General features: G+C 46.5%; 1 protein-coding gene across 3 annotated transcripts in view; it reads right to left on the bottom strand.

The window, feature by feature from the left end:
* Positions 1 to 237: 237 nt before the first annotated feature.
* Dapk2 (death associated protein kinase 2) overlaps positions 238 to 16380 on the bottom strand; it is an 89242-nt gene continuing 73099 nt past the window's right edge. For 2 of the 3 annotated variants that reach the window (XM_090358213.1, XM_090358212.1), the window contains exons 9-10: positions 15818 to 15863; positions 12790 to 13993 (exon numbers count right to left, since the gene is read on the bottom strand). In XM_090358213.1, coding sequence (XP_090214339.1) covers positions 13385 to 13993; positions 15818 to 15863 — 655 coding nt within the window. In that variant the 3' untranslated portion in view covers positions 12790 to 13384. Of the gene's footprint in view, positions 412 to 4133; positions 4218 to 4311; positions 4402 to 12789; positions 13994 to 15817; positions 15864 to 16380 lie in introns of those variants that run through there. The other variant, XM_090358214.1, reaches the window with a different exon arrangement.

Genomic DNA, 16380 nt, shown 5'->3' with positions numbered 1-16380 from the left:
TTCACCAAGTCCACACTCTTCCCCAGATCCTGAGGTTGGCAGATTAGATCAAAGCCAGTTTGTTTTTGTTTTGTTTTTTTGTTTTTTGTTTTTGTTTTTGAGGATTGAGAGGTCTGAGAATGCTGGTAGGTTTCCAAGCTTCCTGCAAGGTCTTTTGAATCCTCTCTCTCTCTCTCTCTCTCTCTCTCTCTCTCTCTCTCTCTCTCTCTCTCTCTCTCTCTCTCTTTCTCTCTCTCCTCAGGAATGCAGAACTCCTGGGTGCTGATGATGAGATTCAAGGGAGCCCCACTGGGCCTGAACCTCACTGGCAGCCACTTCAAGCTGAGCCACTTAGGATGTACTGCTCCTCCTCCGGGGGTGAAGAGCTTTCCTCCTGGCAATGTCCTCTTCTGAGTCACTCTCACAATTTCTCTGTGGGGGAGAGGGGGATAAAAGAGGCCCCAGGGGCACAGTGTCATAGGATGCCAGGAATGAGGCTATGCTGGACAGCATGAGCCAGGGGTGTCTAAGCCAGGAAGATGATGTAGAAGCAAAGTCGATGCAGAGACCAGAGGCAGGAAGAGACAGAAGGGGAGCTTGAAATGAGGCCAAACCAACTGCCTGGAGACTGGAGGCAAGAAGCCGGCATCCAAGGGCATGGGGGAAAGGCCAGAGTATAATCATGAAAATCACATCTGGTACAGTTTGTGGCTGCCACGTAGTCATGATCATACAGACTGGAAGGCTGTGGTACCCTGGCTCTTCGGAGCTCAGTCTAAAGGGAAGACACTGAAGAGACATAGGTTTCTCCCCTGAGCTCTGTCAGTCACCGTAGCACGCACACTCTCCTTGACTTGCTTATGCTGTGCTGTCAGCAGCCTGCTGGAGTTGTACTGCTTTTCCAAGGAAATTACTTAGGAGCTCCATTTTCATAAATGAGGAAGAAAGTATAACTATAATCTGTCATCTTTCACATGGTTAAATCAAAGCCATTGCAGTTACCAGGAGAGATCTCAATGTCTTTCTACTCTCAGGTCACTACAAATCTAACCTAATCATTAAAATTAGCAAAAGAAGAACAAATGCAGGTTTAATGAATATATATATATACACATATCTATATACATATATATGTATATATGTATGGGTATATGTATGGGTGTGATGGTTTAGGCCTGTAATCACAACCGCTTGGATGGCAGATAATAAAAGAATCATAGTCTAAAACTAGCCCTCACCAAGAAATGCAGAGCCCTACCCATGCATTTGCATGTGCCAAATATCACAGCAAAATAATAAAGGAATGCCAGGTCCTAAGCCCAGATCTCAGTACAGTACTGCCTCTCCAAATAATCTGTTAGATGGTCAGTTTCAATGCTCTCTGAACAAAAAGTTTTATCTTTTTTCTCTCTCTCTCTTTTAAAGTCCTTTTGGAAATCTATGAAACTTAGGTTCGAGATCTAACCCTTTCCCATTTATAGGGAGCTAACAGTATTGAACCAGTAGAAAGAAATGTGTGTGTGTGTGTGTGTGTGTGTGTGTGTGTGTGTGTGTGTGTGTGTGTGTGTGTATGTACACAATTGGGACTTGAACTCAGGGGCATTGTCCTTAGGCATTTTGCTCAAGGCTAGTATTCTACCATTTGAACCACAGTTCTACTTCCTGCCTTTTGGTGGTTCACTGGAGATAAGAGGTTCCTAGACTTTCCTGCCCAGGCTGGCTTTGAACCACAACCCTCAGATCTCAGCCTCCTGAGTAGGTAGGATTATAGGCATGAGCCACTAGCATCTGACAAAAAGCTGATCTATAGATGTTTGCATAGGTCAAAATGAACTTTCTTTTTAATTATTCTCTGTTCCTCTGTTCCCCAGACTGCATCTGATCAAAGCACTGGAGCCAGAGGCTCAGCCTGGAAGTCAGGCCTGGTGGCAGTCTGTCATGACACAACAAGGGAGCCTGGGCCAGGTGGAAATCCAAGGTCAAGATCAACAGAAGCCAAATACATCTTGGACCCAGCTTGGCCATCACAATAAAAATAACTCAAGCTCTGCTGAATAGCAACTTTTTAGCATGAGTCAGAACAGAACAATGAAAGGTAAGCCGAGTAAAGTCTGCCTGTGATGCAAAAGGATTCAGAGAGAGAGAGAGAGAGAGCAGTTTAGCCTTTAGAAAAGATGAGAATGGCAGCCAGAAAAAGAAACTCAGCTCAGCCAAAGCTCCTGGCAGGAACAGAAAATAAACAAGAGCTCAGTCTGAAGAAAAAGGACTCAAGGACATGTATTCAGAGTGGGTAGCACAAGGCTGTGCATTTTTTTTTTTGGTAGCAGTATTGAGACTTGAATTCAGGGCCTCAAGCTCTCACTTTGTCCACTCAAGACTGGCATTCTACCACTTGAGCCACACTTCCACTCTGGATTTTTTTTTTTTGCTAGTTAATTGGAGGTAAGAGTTTCATAGATTTTTCTTCCTGAATAAACCATGACCCTCATATCTTAGCCTCGTGAGTATCTAGGACTACAGGTGCAAGTCACAGTGCTTGGATTATTTATTATTTTTTCCACTCTTGGGGCTTGAACTCAGGGCCTAGACACTGACCATGGATACTTTTTGTTCTGCCACTTGAGCCACAGCACAATTTCTGGCTTTTTCTGTGCATATGGTACGGAGGAATTAAACCCAGGGCTTCATGTATGCTAGGCAAGCACTCTACTAGGCCACACTCCTGGCCCTATTTATTTTTTTGTTTGTTTGTTTGCCAGTCCTGGGCTTGAGCTCAGGGCCTGAGCACGGTCCTTGGACTTTCTCAAGGCTAGAACTCTACCACTTGAGCCTCAGCACCACTTCCGGCTTTTTCTATGTATGTGGTACCGAGGAATCTAACCCGGGCCTTTGTGCATACTAGGCAAGCACTCTACCACTGGGCCAAACTCCCGGCCCTAATTATTGTTTTTGACACAGAGTCTTGTTATCAGGCCTCCTGCTTCAACTGCTCAATTGCTGCGGTTACAGCATTCACCATCCACCTACAGGAGGATTTTAAACAACAATTGCTAATATGCATTGAGCACTTATATTGCAGGCTTTAAGAACAGGTGATCATTTAATCCATGACTACCTATGAGGCAGGAACTATTATTAACTCTATTTGACAAACGCTGATATGTTGGCATAGGGATGTTAAGCATTTTACTTAAGGTCACGCAGTGGATAGATAGCAAATCTGAATTCTGGTAGTCTGGCACTAGAGGCATTATTTGACTCTCATTTTAAATGTACATAAAACTGTAGCAGTGTAAGGTATTTTTTTAAACATTATTGATAATCATGGTGATCTAAAGCAAAACAAATGGAAAAGTTGCAAAGAAAAGCTAAAGATCCCACTCTAAAAGCAAATTTGTGGACTATTGGAGATAAATTTTGAGCAAGGTGCTAGTGGTTCACACCTGTAATCCAGTGACTCAAGAGGCTGAGATCTACATGATCAAGATTTGAAGCCAGTCCAGGAAGAAAAGTTGGAGAGATGCTAGAAAAAGCGGGACTGCAATCAATGCTCAAGTAATAGAGAGAAAGCTATGGGCAAGAAAGCCCATAAAAAAAATTAGGATGGTCTATGGTATTCATTTCTCAGAGTCCCCACAGAGCCTGGAGGGCTCTTCAGAAGATTCCAGAGTCTCCAATAGCTCCTGTTGTCCTATTGCCACGCCCCAATCCCCACCCCAGCACTACTGAAAAACACCCCCCCATACACACACCCACACACACACACACTCTTTGGGGAGCAATAGGACATCTAATTCTTGAGCTGCTGCCCATCCCGAGTTGTAACCAAGAAAAGGGCATTTGGCTAGGTGCTGGTGGTTCACAACTATCATTCTAGCTACTCAGAAGGCTAAGATCTAAGTATCACAGTTCAATGCCCCCCCCACCAAGTCAGGAAAGTCCATGAGACTCTTATCCCAATTAACCACACACACACACACACACACACACACACACACACACACACAGAGCTGAAAGTGGAGCTCTGGCTCACGTGGCAGAGTGCTAACCTTCAGCACAAAAGCTCAGGGATAGCATCTAGGCTCTGAGTTCAAGTGCCAGGATCAGCACAGAGAAAAGCGGGGCGGAGGGGTGGGGTCTCTGCATTTACTCACCAGGTCCTCAGCAGGCCTCAGGTGCACCTTCTTCATCAGGGAGCGTGTCAGATGGTTGCACAAGGAGACAATGCTGAAGGAGAGCTGAGGGGGGAGGAGCACAGCATCCACAGGTGAGAAGGCCCAGGAGACCCCTGTTACCAAGTGCCCCCCCCACCTTCCCCAGACCCTGACCCACCTTCCACCGCCTGCGGACATACTGCTTCTTAAAGTTCTCCAAGTTAACCACAGACTCTCTGCGCACCATGGCTTGCTGAGTGTCCTCTGGCTGAGAGACAAAGCACAGAATGGCAGTGTCATTCGGTGGACTTCAGATGGCAGCCAGTCCACCTCCTTGCAGACCCCAGCCTGCTCCTGGCCCCTCCCCACTCTGGGAAGGATATGCAGTGGAATTCACAAGGAAGGCACCGTTACAAATCGCTCAGCTGCCATTGGAGATGCTCTGAGCTTTTATGGCCAAGCTGGAGGCCCCGCCTGCTTCCGAAGGCAGAGGCATCAATTAGCGTCACCTTGGGAAGAAGGTCATGGGACACTAAGACCCAGCCCAGTACACTGGGCTAGCTCAGAAGAATGAATGTTGTGCTGGCAGTTGGTAATGTTCCTTTATAAAATAAATAGAAGGAAATAGGGTCCTTAAGTGGGGGTCAGAGAGAGACATCTTTATTCACTACTATACATGTAATAGCCTTTCATAGCCTAGCAGTCTTCAAAAAGCCTGACATGGCTTCTCTGAGCCTCAGTTTTCCTATTTGTGATAAGGAGGTAATAACTGTATTGCCACAGTTACTGAGGGTTAAATGAATGAGAATAGTATTTTTTTTTGCCAATCCTGAGGCTTGAACTCAGGGCCTGGGCGCTGCCCTTGAACTTTCCTCAAGGATAGTGCTTTACCACTTGAGCCACAGCACCAGTTCTGGCTTTACCATTAATGTGGTACCAGGAATCAAACCCAGGGTTTTGTGCATGCTAGGCAAGCACTCTACCACTAGGTCACACTCCAGGCCCTGAGGATAATCTTAATGGCACTTAAGTTGTTACCCTTCCTAGTCTTCTCTGTTTCCTCTTAAATGTAGTCCTCTTTTTATAAAACAAGGCGATCAGAAACCAAGAGATAAGATTTGGCCTCCTGAAATCCTTTGTGAATTTTCCTATGTGAACTTGTTACGTGAATGGTCACAAGCAGTATTGTCCCTACAATGAAAAAGTAGAAACAATCTAAGTGCATGTGATGATGGATCCAACAACTAACTGGTGGTACATCCATACAACAGAAACAAGCATCGTATTAGTGCATGCTGCCATGTGGAGGTAGCTTGAATTCATTAAGTGGAAGAAGATAGACACAAAGGGGCCCATTTTATGTGACTCCGTTTATACAAAATACTCAGCATAGGCAAACCTTTAGAGATAGGAAGTGGGTTTAAGTTTCTGGGTCCTGTGTGTATAGACATGCATTTCTTGCAGTTTTGCACGCGTGTGTGTTTGCATGTGCGTGTGTGTGTTGGTACTTGGGCTTGAACTCGGTGCATTACACTCGTTTGTCTTTTCCACTCAAGGCTAGAGATCTACCACCTGAGCCACACACATCCAAAATTTTGGCTTTTTACTGGTTAGTTGGAGAGAAGAGTCTCACAGACTTTCCTGTCCCAGTTGGCTTTGATCTGAGATCCTCAAGCCTTAGCCTCCTGAGTAGCTAGGCTTACAGACATGAGATACTGGGCTCAGCTCTCATTCTTTTTTTTTTTTTTTTTGCCAGTCCTGGGCTTGAGCTCAGGGCCTGAGCACTGTCCTTGGACTTTCTCAAGGCTAGAGCTCTACCACTTGAGCCTCAGCACCACTTCCAGCTTTTTCTATGCATGTGGTACCGAGGAATCGAATCTGGGTCTTCGTGTATGCTAGGCAAGCACTCTACCACTAGGCCAAACTCCAGCCCTGGCTCTCATTCATTTTTAAAGTCCTCAATATCAAGAAAATAAAGGCCCAGGAGGATTCCCCCCCACCCACTCACAGGTCCTGTGTGGCTCAGTTATCCTCAGCTTCCACAGCACAGATACCATCCAGCATGGCTGAGAGCTGAAGGAGATAGCCTCCTGGCTCCCCAGCTCTGACCTAGTCTCCTAGCTATGTAGAAAGTATAGCTCTGCTCCTGCTGGTTTTCAGGAACCACAGGATGCCAGTGTGTACCACTGGCTTAACTCACTCCAGACCTGGCATTCAAATGAGACCCATTCCAAGACTTTCCCATCTCCATGGAAGGCCTCAGTGTTTCAAAGCCCAATTCAAGGGTGACCTTCTTCAAGATGACCTCCAAAAAAATGTCTCTATCCCTGACCTGGAATATAACCCAGTGACCAGGCCCTGAGTTCAAGCTTCAGAACCAGCATGCACAAAACATACACACACACACACACACACACACACACACACACACACACACACACAGAAGAAAGACTGGCATACCCCTGACCTGCCCACGGCACTCCTGTGCTTCTTTGTTATGTGGGGCACCTGTCTCTGCCAACTTGACAGTGAAAGCCTCCCACTGTATGACAGAAACTTGAGGCCATAGGGACTTTCTTCATGTTTCTGTTAATGCCCCATATTCTTCCTCTTCCCTCTCCTTGAACAGTTTCCTGAGCTGCCAAAGAGACAAACTGGAAGAAAACCTCAAGACCTAGGATGTGTTTGTTTTTTTTTTACCACTGAGAGGCTCAGGCCATTTGATCAGCCTCACTCATACCATGGAAATGTGTCATGACACTCTCACTTCCTACAGCCCTGCCCAAAAGTAAGTGAAAGAGTTCTGGGTGTGTGAGAGAGCAGGGGCAAAGTGCAGGCAACCTCCAAGTACTTGAGACAAGAGAAAGCCATGGGCTGTTCACCTACCCAAACTGGAAACACAGAGGTTTGGACCAAGGGTACAGAGAAGGAGAAGGTAGTAGACAAGGAAAAGAGAGGGAAGAGAATTATCATACCATATCCACCTATCCTGGCCCCTTCTCTAACTATCTATCATCTCTCTACATACAACATCTGCAAGTCCAGCCCTAAAGCTAGGACCTTCCTGGAAGGGAGGTCTTTCTGCTTCCATGGTACCCCAGGTCTCTCCATATGTCCCCGATGAGCTCCAAGAGACCCCAGGGCCAGCTGAAATGTCAGGTGGGGCTATTCCAGAACCATTCACTCAATGTGACACAATTACTTCCATCATCCTGTCTATATGCTGTACACTGTATCCGCTGGGCCTTTCCTGAACCACGGCCTTCTTAGATACTAAAGAAGCTCACCAAAAGGCAGACACTCATCTCAGCCTGCAAAGTCAGATGGAAATTCTGTGGGGAAATCTTTCCCCAAAGGAAATGTGGCACAAACTCTTAGTGAACCTGGGGCTGGGACTGGGGGGTGGGGTGAGGAAGGGAGGAGAGAAGAAGCTATGGCTGACACCCACCCCCTCCTGTGTGCACATGTCTGTCTCCAGCGTCATGGTCCATCCATGCTACCACGGAGCCTAGATAATTCTTGGGGAAAACATGTTGGAAAGGGAAGCAAGAAGACACAAAGCAGTGGCTGGAGTCAGATTGTTTATGACTTTGTAAATGCTTTGGATACAGTATAGTGCATGAGCTAGGTTAGCATCCATATCCCCAGAGCAGGGAGAGGAAGTAACAGCCACCCCCATGACCTGAGAAAAAGAGTCCTGGCTTTCCAGAAGATTTTTCTCTAAATACCAGACTTCCTGTAGGAACTGCAGACAAATGACAGCTTTTCGGATCTCCATCTGTTCCATCAGCAGCATGACTCCTCAGAAAGCCAGGAACACCCACTTTACTTTCTGCCTGGGGTTGTCACTGCATTCATTGCCCCCACTCACTCCCCTCCCTCAGCTAAGTCTCTCCAGGCAAAAGAATCCATGAGTTTACAGATAGCCAGCGCCACATAAGTGAGACTATGTCACCAGGTCATTCTCTGTACTTTGATGCAAGTTTCAAACACTGTTTTCCATAACCAAGTTAAAAACAATAGCTTTTTTTAAAGGCCAGGTGTCCAATGGTCGAGCCTGTGAGCTTATTCAGAAGGCTGAGACTCGAGGATCATCATTAGAAGTCCAGCCTCGGCAGGAAAACCCTATGAGATCCTTATCTGTTATTAACCACCAAAAAAGCTGGGAATCAAGCACTGGCTCAAATGCTAGAGCACACACACACTCACTCACACACACTGTTTAGTTTCTATAATCCATCTCTCTTTACTTTCTTCCCAATAGTACCAAGTTCCCGACCCAATCTGGTCTTTTCAGTACTTCCTTCACAAAGATACAGCTGGGGTAGCGGTGAAGTTGTTGGCGATGGAGTGAACACATTGAGATTGCCTCGGGGCCTGGGGGGTGGTGGCATGGTACAGGTGGTAGAGCAGCAGCCAATGAAAGCATCAGATAGTGAGTTCCAATCCCAGTTTCAGACAAAAAAAACAACAACAAAAAAAGATTGCTTCAACTCTCTGCTACTCTCTTGCCTGGCCCTAATCAGAACTCTCTCCTTTTTTTAAAAAAAATTAATTTACATATTGCCTATCTGTATCTTATCTCTCACGGTCTTTCCCACCACCCAAATTACTGGAGATCTCATCTGCCTCCAAAATCCAATACTGTCCTTTTTTTTCCAGCCCTGGAGTTTGAACTCAGGGTATGGGCACTATCTTTAAGCACTTTTTGCTCAAGTCTAGCACTCTGCCACTTGAGTCACAACATCCCTTCTGGCTTTTTCTGTGTCTGTGATACCAAGAAATCGAACCTAGCATTTTGTGCATGCTAAGCAAGCACTCTACCACTAGGCCACACTCCTGGCCTCTCCAACCCTGTCTTTTATTCAGGGGTTTTCTTTTCCTTATCTATCACTCCCCCTTACCCACCCCCAGAGTTAGCACACAGTGTTTGTTCACTGGCCTACTTGCACATGCCTGCTGCTGGGTTTCCTCTCCAAAGCAAAGAAGCTTCTCCATGGAATTCTCCAAGAATTCCACAAAGGAGTAAAGCATTCAGACATTTACAGAAGGTCCACAGTGTGTGACAGTTGGGCTACCTCCAATACTGTCTGAGCTGTGAGATCATGAGGGGGAGAAGGAAGTCACCACAGTCATTGTCGTCAACAGGAGATGGGGCCCAAGGAGGAGGCTCTGGCTTCTACCATGATTACTCAGTTCCATTCCCCTCCACTTCCAGCTTCCACCATTCGCAGAATCACTCACAACCACCTTTCCTGACAAATCCAACAGTCCTAGCTGTGAGGTTCTGCTTCTATGGGCCCACTCCCTGATTTCTTGAGAATCTGCAGACACACCCCCTGCCTTCCCATTTGCCCTAGATGGGGTTTGAACTCATCATGGCAACTGACCTTTCATTCAGAGTGTGGTGAATCAAATGTTCTCCATGGTGGCAGAAGGATCTGTCCACAGAATGCCACCAATGCCTACCCTTGCTCAGGGCTCCTTCCCTGTCCCCTCCCTAATGAAACACTCCACTGCCCACATCCCCTCTGGTCATGGCAGCCCTGTCCTTGATGTGGCTGTCAAGTGGCAGCCCTGAACATGTCCACAGTGATGCCTCCGGGCCATCTTAGACTCCCCTCACTATTAGCTTGGGATGCTAAAAGAGAATGGAATTTTGAGGGGTAGGTGACAGGGGAAGGTCACAGTCTTCTCTGAGTTCTCTGCAAGCATTGGAGGCATTCATGCCATTCCTTGTTGAGTTGTCTTTGGATGCTCTTTGTATGGAAGCAGGTTTATTTAGAAAGCATGTGAAGGAGACATGGCTTACCAGCAACTCATCATGAACACAGGAAGGACCATAAACACTGCTTTGAAGAAAGCTACTTAGGGCTAGGAGCCCAGCTCAGGAGCTAAGCAGCTGGTGACTCTAGCCAAACCTTGCTCTCTCTAACCAGCTAGAAAATGATGATAGTTCATGTTGGAAGACTGCCCTGCAGCCAATTCTACAAACCCAAGATGATGATGTCACTCTTTCTTAGTTCAAATCATTGTTGCCATTTTACTTTTATTGCATTTATTTTGACCTTCCCAAGAAGGGTTGGTTACCTTGCACTAGTCCATCTGTGGCCTTCCTCTCCTTAAGCTTTGAAGGCTAAGGTCTGTTATATTCAAAGAGACCCTTGATATTTGCAATATTTGTGAGTGTGTGTGTGTGTGTATGCGTGTATGAGCACATACACACACATGTGCGAGCAGGTCCTGAGATGAACTTTTCTTGCTCAAGGGTGGTGCTCTACCACTTGAGTCACAGCTCCACTTCTGAATTTTTTTTTGGTGATTAATTGGAGAGAAAAGAGTCTTACAGACTTTCTTGACCAGGGTGGCTTTGAACTATAATCAGCAGGTCTCAGCCTGTAGAGTAGCTAGGATTATAGGCATGAGCCTCTAGTACCTGGTTGTATTTATAATATCTGATATCAAACAAGTATATAATGTCCCATGACAGAGCAGATAAGACTTCCAAGAGATTGTCAGGGTCATCTGTAGCTATTCCCTCAGGTGGGGCCCAGGAAAGGACTTTGTCATCTTTCACATTTTCAGATCTCAGAAGTCAGGAGGTATGGCAGACCAATGGTGTCATATCATTGCTATAGTGTTGAGTGAAGACAGGTCCTGAGAGAGGATTTCCCAGCTTCTGCCAGGCATATAGGGCCACCAGCCCCCAACTGCGATGCATGGCAATCCCTTCTTCATGTTTCTCAGGGGCACACTGATTGTGCAAACCCAAAGAGCAAAGTTACACAAGGACAAGTTTCTTGGCCCTCCCTTTCTTCTGCTTCTGTCTGCTTCTTTTAGCATGTGGTCTACCTGAGGGTTCTGCCTACCTGTGACTCTTGTTTATTTATTATTATTTATTTAATTAATTTTGCTGGTCCTGGGGTTTAAACTCAGGTCCCCAGAACTTTCTCTGAGCCTTTCTTGCTCAAAGCTAGCATTGTACCACTTCAGCAACAGCCTCCACTCCTGGCTTTTTGGTGATTAACTAGAGATTAGAGAGTCTCATGGACTTTCCTGCTAAAGCTGGCTATGAACTGTGATCCTCAGGTCTCAGCTTCCTGAGTAGCTAGGATTATAGATGTGAGCCACTGGTGTCCTGCTTTTTGTGCGTGACTCTTGTTTAATGCTGGAGTCCCTCACTTCACAGGACAGAAGAGCTCTACTATAATCCCAATGATAGGATCTGGAGAGGAAAAATAAATCACATTTCCCCTCTGTTTTCTCATCTCTAAACTGCGCATTATATCTATGGCAAGTATCTGGCAGAGGGCTGTTTTGTGAGGCCATCATGACCTTGTCCTCTGGGGAAGGGAAGTGGAATCATGCCATCTGTAGCAAAGGATGCTCAAGCTTTGTGTCCTGCAGGGACCTCTGGGCCCTGGACTTCCCAATCTTTGTGTTCATCCTAAGACTCATGGAATTTCTCAGAACTTCAGGATTCAATGGCCTGGTACACAAGAAAGGAATCTCCTTGTTGGGAACATTTTGGTGTTTACACTGAACACAACATTGGGGCTCTGAGCTAAAAGTTGGGGAGACATAGTGGAGAAGGGGGAGAAGCTTCCCCTTCCCTGTTAATTTGCAGATTGGGCTTCAGACAAGCATAGGCCTGAGAAGAAATAAATGACACCTTCTAAGGCACAGGTTTTGGGACAATCACCTGGCAAAATACATGGTATTAATTCTCTAACTTCTGGGATCTAAACTTTATTAGTAAGGTGAACTCGCCTTAATTCACAGCTAATCTCTCTACTTTCTCCCCTATACCTCATCTCAGAGCTGAGTACCCTGGGTTTCCATTTTATCTCTATCAACAATCTATGAGTGATTCTAAGTCATTGTCCTTCTGAGCCATTGGTCAGAAGGAAATGAATACCTTCACCCACCTTCCTATCTTGCAGAGTTGATTTCTGAGACTCACCTGAAGTCCCAGTTACAAGGGCAAAAGTGAAAAGTCAGTTCAAATGAAAGGTAATATGTATTTTAAATCCCTGAATCTGGGGGTGGGGAGAGGGAAAGGGGGACAAAAACATGAGAAGGGGAATCAAGGTTTGGAAAGTAATGTACCCATTACCTGATGAACCCCTCTATACCCCAACAATAAAATGCAATTTTTAAAAAATCCCTGCATCTGTCTGGGTCCTGGTGGCTCATGCCTGTAATTCTAGCCACTCAGGATGCTAAGATCTGAGGATCATGGTTCAAAGCCAGCCTGGGCATGAAAATCTGTAAGACTCTTATCTCCATTGAACCACCAGAAAACCAGAAGTGGCACTGTGGCTCAAAGTAGTAGAGTACTAGCCTTGAACTAAAGAGCTCAGGGACAGTGCCCAGGCCCAGAGTTCAAGCCCCATGACCAACAATAAAAAATAAATAAATAAAACAGAAAAAAAGGAAAGAAATAAAAAACCAGAAATGGATGTGTGGCTCAAATGGTGAAATGCCAGCCTTGAGCAAAATAGCCCAGGAACAGTGCCCAGGCCCTGAGTTCAAGGTCCAGATTTCACACACACACACACACACACACACAATCTGTATCTGTCAGAGGAAAGTATCATGCTGAGTTATCTACATTATTGCTGACAATCTGTAATCATAAGGGAGGGAGGTGGGCGGGATATGAGAAATAAACGAATGTATCATCATTAATAAATTACCAAGCAGTGCCCCAGCATCAGCCAGACTTCCCCTGAAGAGGGTACCTTGGAGGGGCCTTTTATTCTCTTAATTATTTCAGCAGCTCAATGCTGTGCCAGTTCTTTTTGCAGAAGCCTGACTAGTAATGAAGGTATAGAATGAATAGTTAGCTCGGTGACAGTGGTTCAGTGGCTAGACACCTGTCATCCTAACTACGCAGGAGGCCAAGATCTGAGGATCACAGCTCCAAGCCAGTCCAGGCTGAAATTCTGTGAGACTCTTATTTCCACTGAACCAGCAAGAAGCTAGAATTGGAGGTATGATTCAAGTGCTAGAGTAAAAGGTCAAAAAAGAAGGTCTGGGCTCTGAGTTCAAGCCCCATTACAAGGACTTAAATGAAACAAACAACAACAAAAACCTGAGCTAACACCTCAGTGAATGTGAATTTCTGGAGAGGGTAGTGGTTTGCTACAATACTACAGGATAATTGTAGCTGGGTGCCCACCCTGGTAGGGAAGAAGAAATGGCTTTCTGTATATCATCCTGAATTCACTACTGCTGGATCCTGGCGTTCAGAGCTTCAAGCCATCCAGGACTTCTTTGGTGTGTGATCTGTGGAGCAGTTCAGACAGGGATTCGCTGGCATCCTGACAGAACATGGAGCCTGGACCATCTGTGTCCCCACTCTCCAGCTGGAAGCTGCCCACCAGTTCTTGTATCCATTGAAGGTCTGCTGAGACCTCCCGCCTCAGAGCCTCAAACTGGGCCTGCAGATGGTCCAACTTCCTAGCCACGCCTCGAAGACTGGATCCTGTGACCTGGATGTCTTCTCGAAGGAGCCTCTTCCAGGACTCCACCTTCCGGAACTCATACTTGAGCTGGGACAGGTCATGCCGGGCACTTTCCTTCTCTTCTCGGTACCAAGCCTCCTTCTCATTGTAGATGGAGACCAGGGCCTCCACATCATCCTGGAGAATGTCATGAGCCTCTGCCAAGGCACGACATCCCTCATCTACCCGAGCCACATCCTCTACGACATGGGCGAAACGCTCAAAGTTGACATAGGAGTTGTTCTGGGGCATGCTTGAGTGGCATTTGAGGGTATATTCTCTCAGGCGTTTGGTCTTCAGCTGGGTGGGCTGTGTCTTCCGCTGTTCAGGGGCTCTGACCTCTCCTTTGGACTGGCAAGGTGTTCAGACAGAAGAACCAGAACATTAATATGGGGAAGGTTCTGAAGGGCAGGTCAAGCTGTAGGCAGAAGGCACGCGCATAGCCTCTTGGCAGTCAGGGCATATATCAGGCAATGGAGATGAGCCAGGGAAGGCCCAGCACCCCCACAGGCCATCAGAGAGGTCAAGAGTGTGAGGGCACTGCCTGCATACTCACTCCAGAGCAGAGGGTTCCAAGACCATTAGAGGGAGTCTTCACACACAGAGGATTTAAGGGGCCTCATGCAGACAAGCAGGCTGCAGCCAGGATTTTACACACATCCACGCAAGGGCTGAAGCACATCAGGCCACAGCTGGCACAGAGAGGCTGAAGGATGTCTCTCTTTCAGGTTTCCTTGGCCTTGGAAACACTCAGCATGCTTAGTAGGAAGGAGCCCAAGAGATTCCCTAGGGCTGGCATCTGGGCTCACCCCCCACTCTTGGCCTTTCCTCACCTTTCAGGAAGACTTGACTTTATCCCAGATTATTCCAACCCTTCAGGCTTCCCATCATAGGCATAGGCCTCTGCTCTCTTTTTTGGTGGGTCATGGGCTTGAACTTGGCCTGGGTGCTGTCCCTGAGCTCTTCAGCTCAAGGCTACTGCCCTACCCGTGAGCCTGAGTGTTGTCCCTGAGCTCTTCAGCTCAATGCTACCACCTTACCCTTGAGCCAAGCTCCACTTCCCATTTTCTAGAGATTAATTGGAGATAAGAGTCTCAGGTCCTTTTGTGCCCGGGCTGGCTTTGAACCTTGATCCTCAGATCTCAGCTTCCTGAGTAGCTAGGATTACAGGCGTGAGCCACCACTTGTGGGGCCTCTGCTCTTTTTATCCGCAGGTGGATCATCTTCACTAGTCTCCTCATTGAACAACCTGAATCAAAAGGCTGGGGAGTGCTCAGTTTGTCAGCCAGCACAACTAGGGCCAGAACCTGGTCTCAGAGTATCAGCCTTTTAAGTTGATTTTCACTCTACCAGACAGTAAGACTGCCCTGAAAAACAGCAGCGGGTGCCTCGATTAAAAAGGAAATGAGGCTGAGATGTGCCTTGGTGCCTCCATTCTCCTAACTGGGAACAGAATTGCCTCATTCTGTTTCAGGGCCCAGTTCCTCAGTCCTTGGAGTGTCTGTGGAAGCCATGTGGTGGATTTGAATGTCATCTTCTACTGAATGCCAAAAATCAGAAAGAAGAAGCCTTGGAGATATTAAGTCAGGATTTATTACTGCGGATCTCTCTATAACCCATGAGTCCTGCTTTCCTCTCTGAGAAATGATGGTGACAAGTCCTGAGGTCAAAGAACATTTTATAAGATGGTCTCAAAGGGAAAAGATTCAACTGAGATTTTGTATGTGACTGGGTGCAGTCCTGAAGGTTTGAATTCAAGGTTTACGAGCTGTTTCTGAGCATTTGTGCTCAAGGCTAGCATTTTAGCACTTCAGCCGCAGCTCCACCTCCACTTTGGTGGTTAATTCGAAAATAAATATCTCACATACTTTCCTGCCCAGGCTGGCTTTGAAACACAATCCTCATATCTTGGCTACCTGATTAGCAAAGATTATAAGGTATGAGCCTGAGATTTATGAGGGTTGTTTCATAAGAAGGTGAACCTATGCAATACAAACTTAAGGTGGCAGAATCCTACTTGAACAAGCTCAGTTGTTTCGGGGGCACCACATTAACTGTCCTCTGTGCCCAAGAGTCAAGCAAAGCCCTTCCCACTGGTCCTCTACATTTGGCTACCATGGCCAGACTTGTTAACAGAACAGTCCTGTTCACTAGAAATCACCACTGTGTCCTTACCGTGATCCAGGGGTGTCTGAGAGCCTCTTGGATGGTGAGCCGTTTCCTGCAACAAATATTAGAAATTAGTGAGCATCCATGTGGGCAGGCACTAAGAATAGCTATCTGAATCCTCAACTTTGTTTTTTGGGAATTTTTTTTGCCAATCCTGGGGCTTACACTCAGGGCCTGAGCACTGGCCTTGGACTTTGTCAAGGCTAGAGCGCTACCACTTGAGTCTCAGCACCACTTCCAAGCTTTTTCTATGTTATGTAGTACAGAGGAATCGAACCTGGGTCTCCATGCATGTTAGGCAAGCACTCTGTCACTAGGACAAACTCCCAGCCTTGAAATTCTTTAAGCCATCAAAACAGAATGATAAGGGAAACCAAGATGGCCTGTGAAGCGGCTTGAATTTCCCACACGCCAGGACGATCCTCAACAGAGAGATCTTACCACTTAACCCTCACCTTCAGTTCCAATGCTGAAGGGCCTAACAGCAACCCTCTGGCGATGTCCTAAAACATGCTATTCTTTCAGAACCTCCCAAAATCCAGTTCTCCATTGCTAAACCTGTGCTTTCT

Source organism: Megascapheus bottae, chromosome 25 (assembly GCF_031878675.1).
Source record: "Megascapheus bottae isolate mThoBot1 chromosome 25, mThoBot2.hap1, whole genome shotgun sequence".
NCBI classification, from domain to species: domain Eukaryota; kingdom Metazoa; phylum Chordata; class Mammalia; order Rodentia; family Geomyidae; genus Megascapheus; species Megascapheus bottae.
This window is presented reverse-complemented; position numbering and strand designations above follow the sequence as displayed.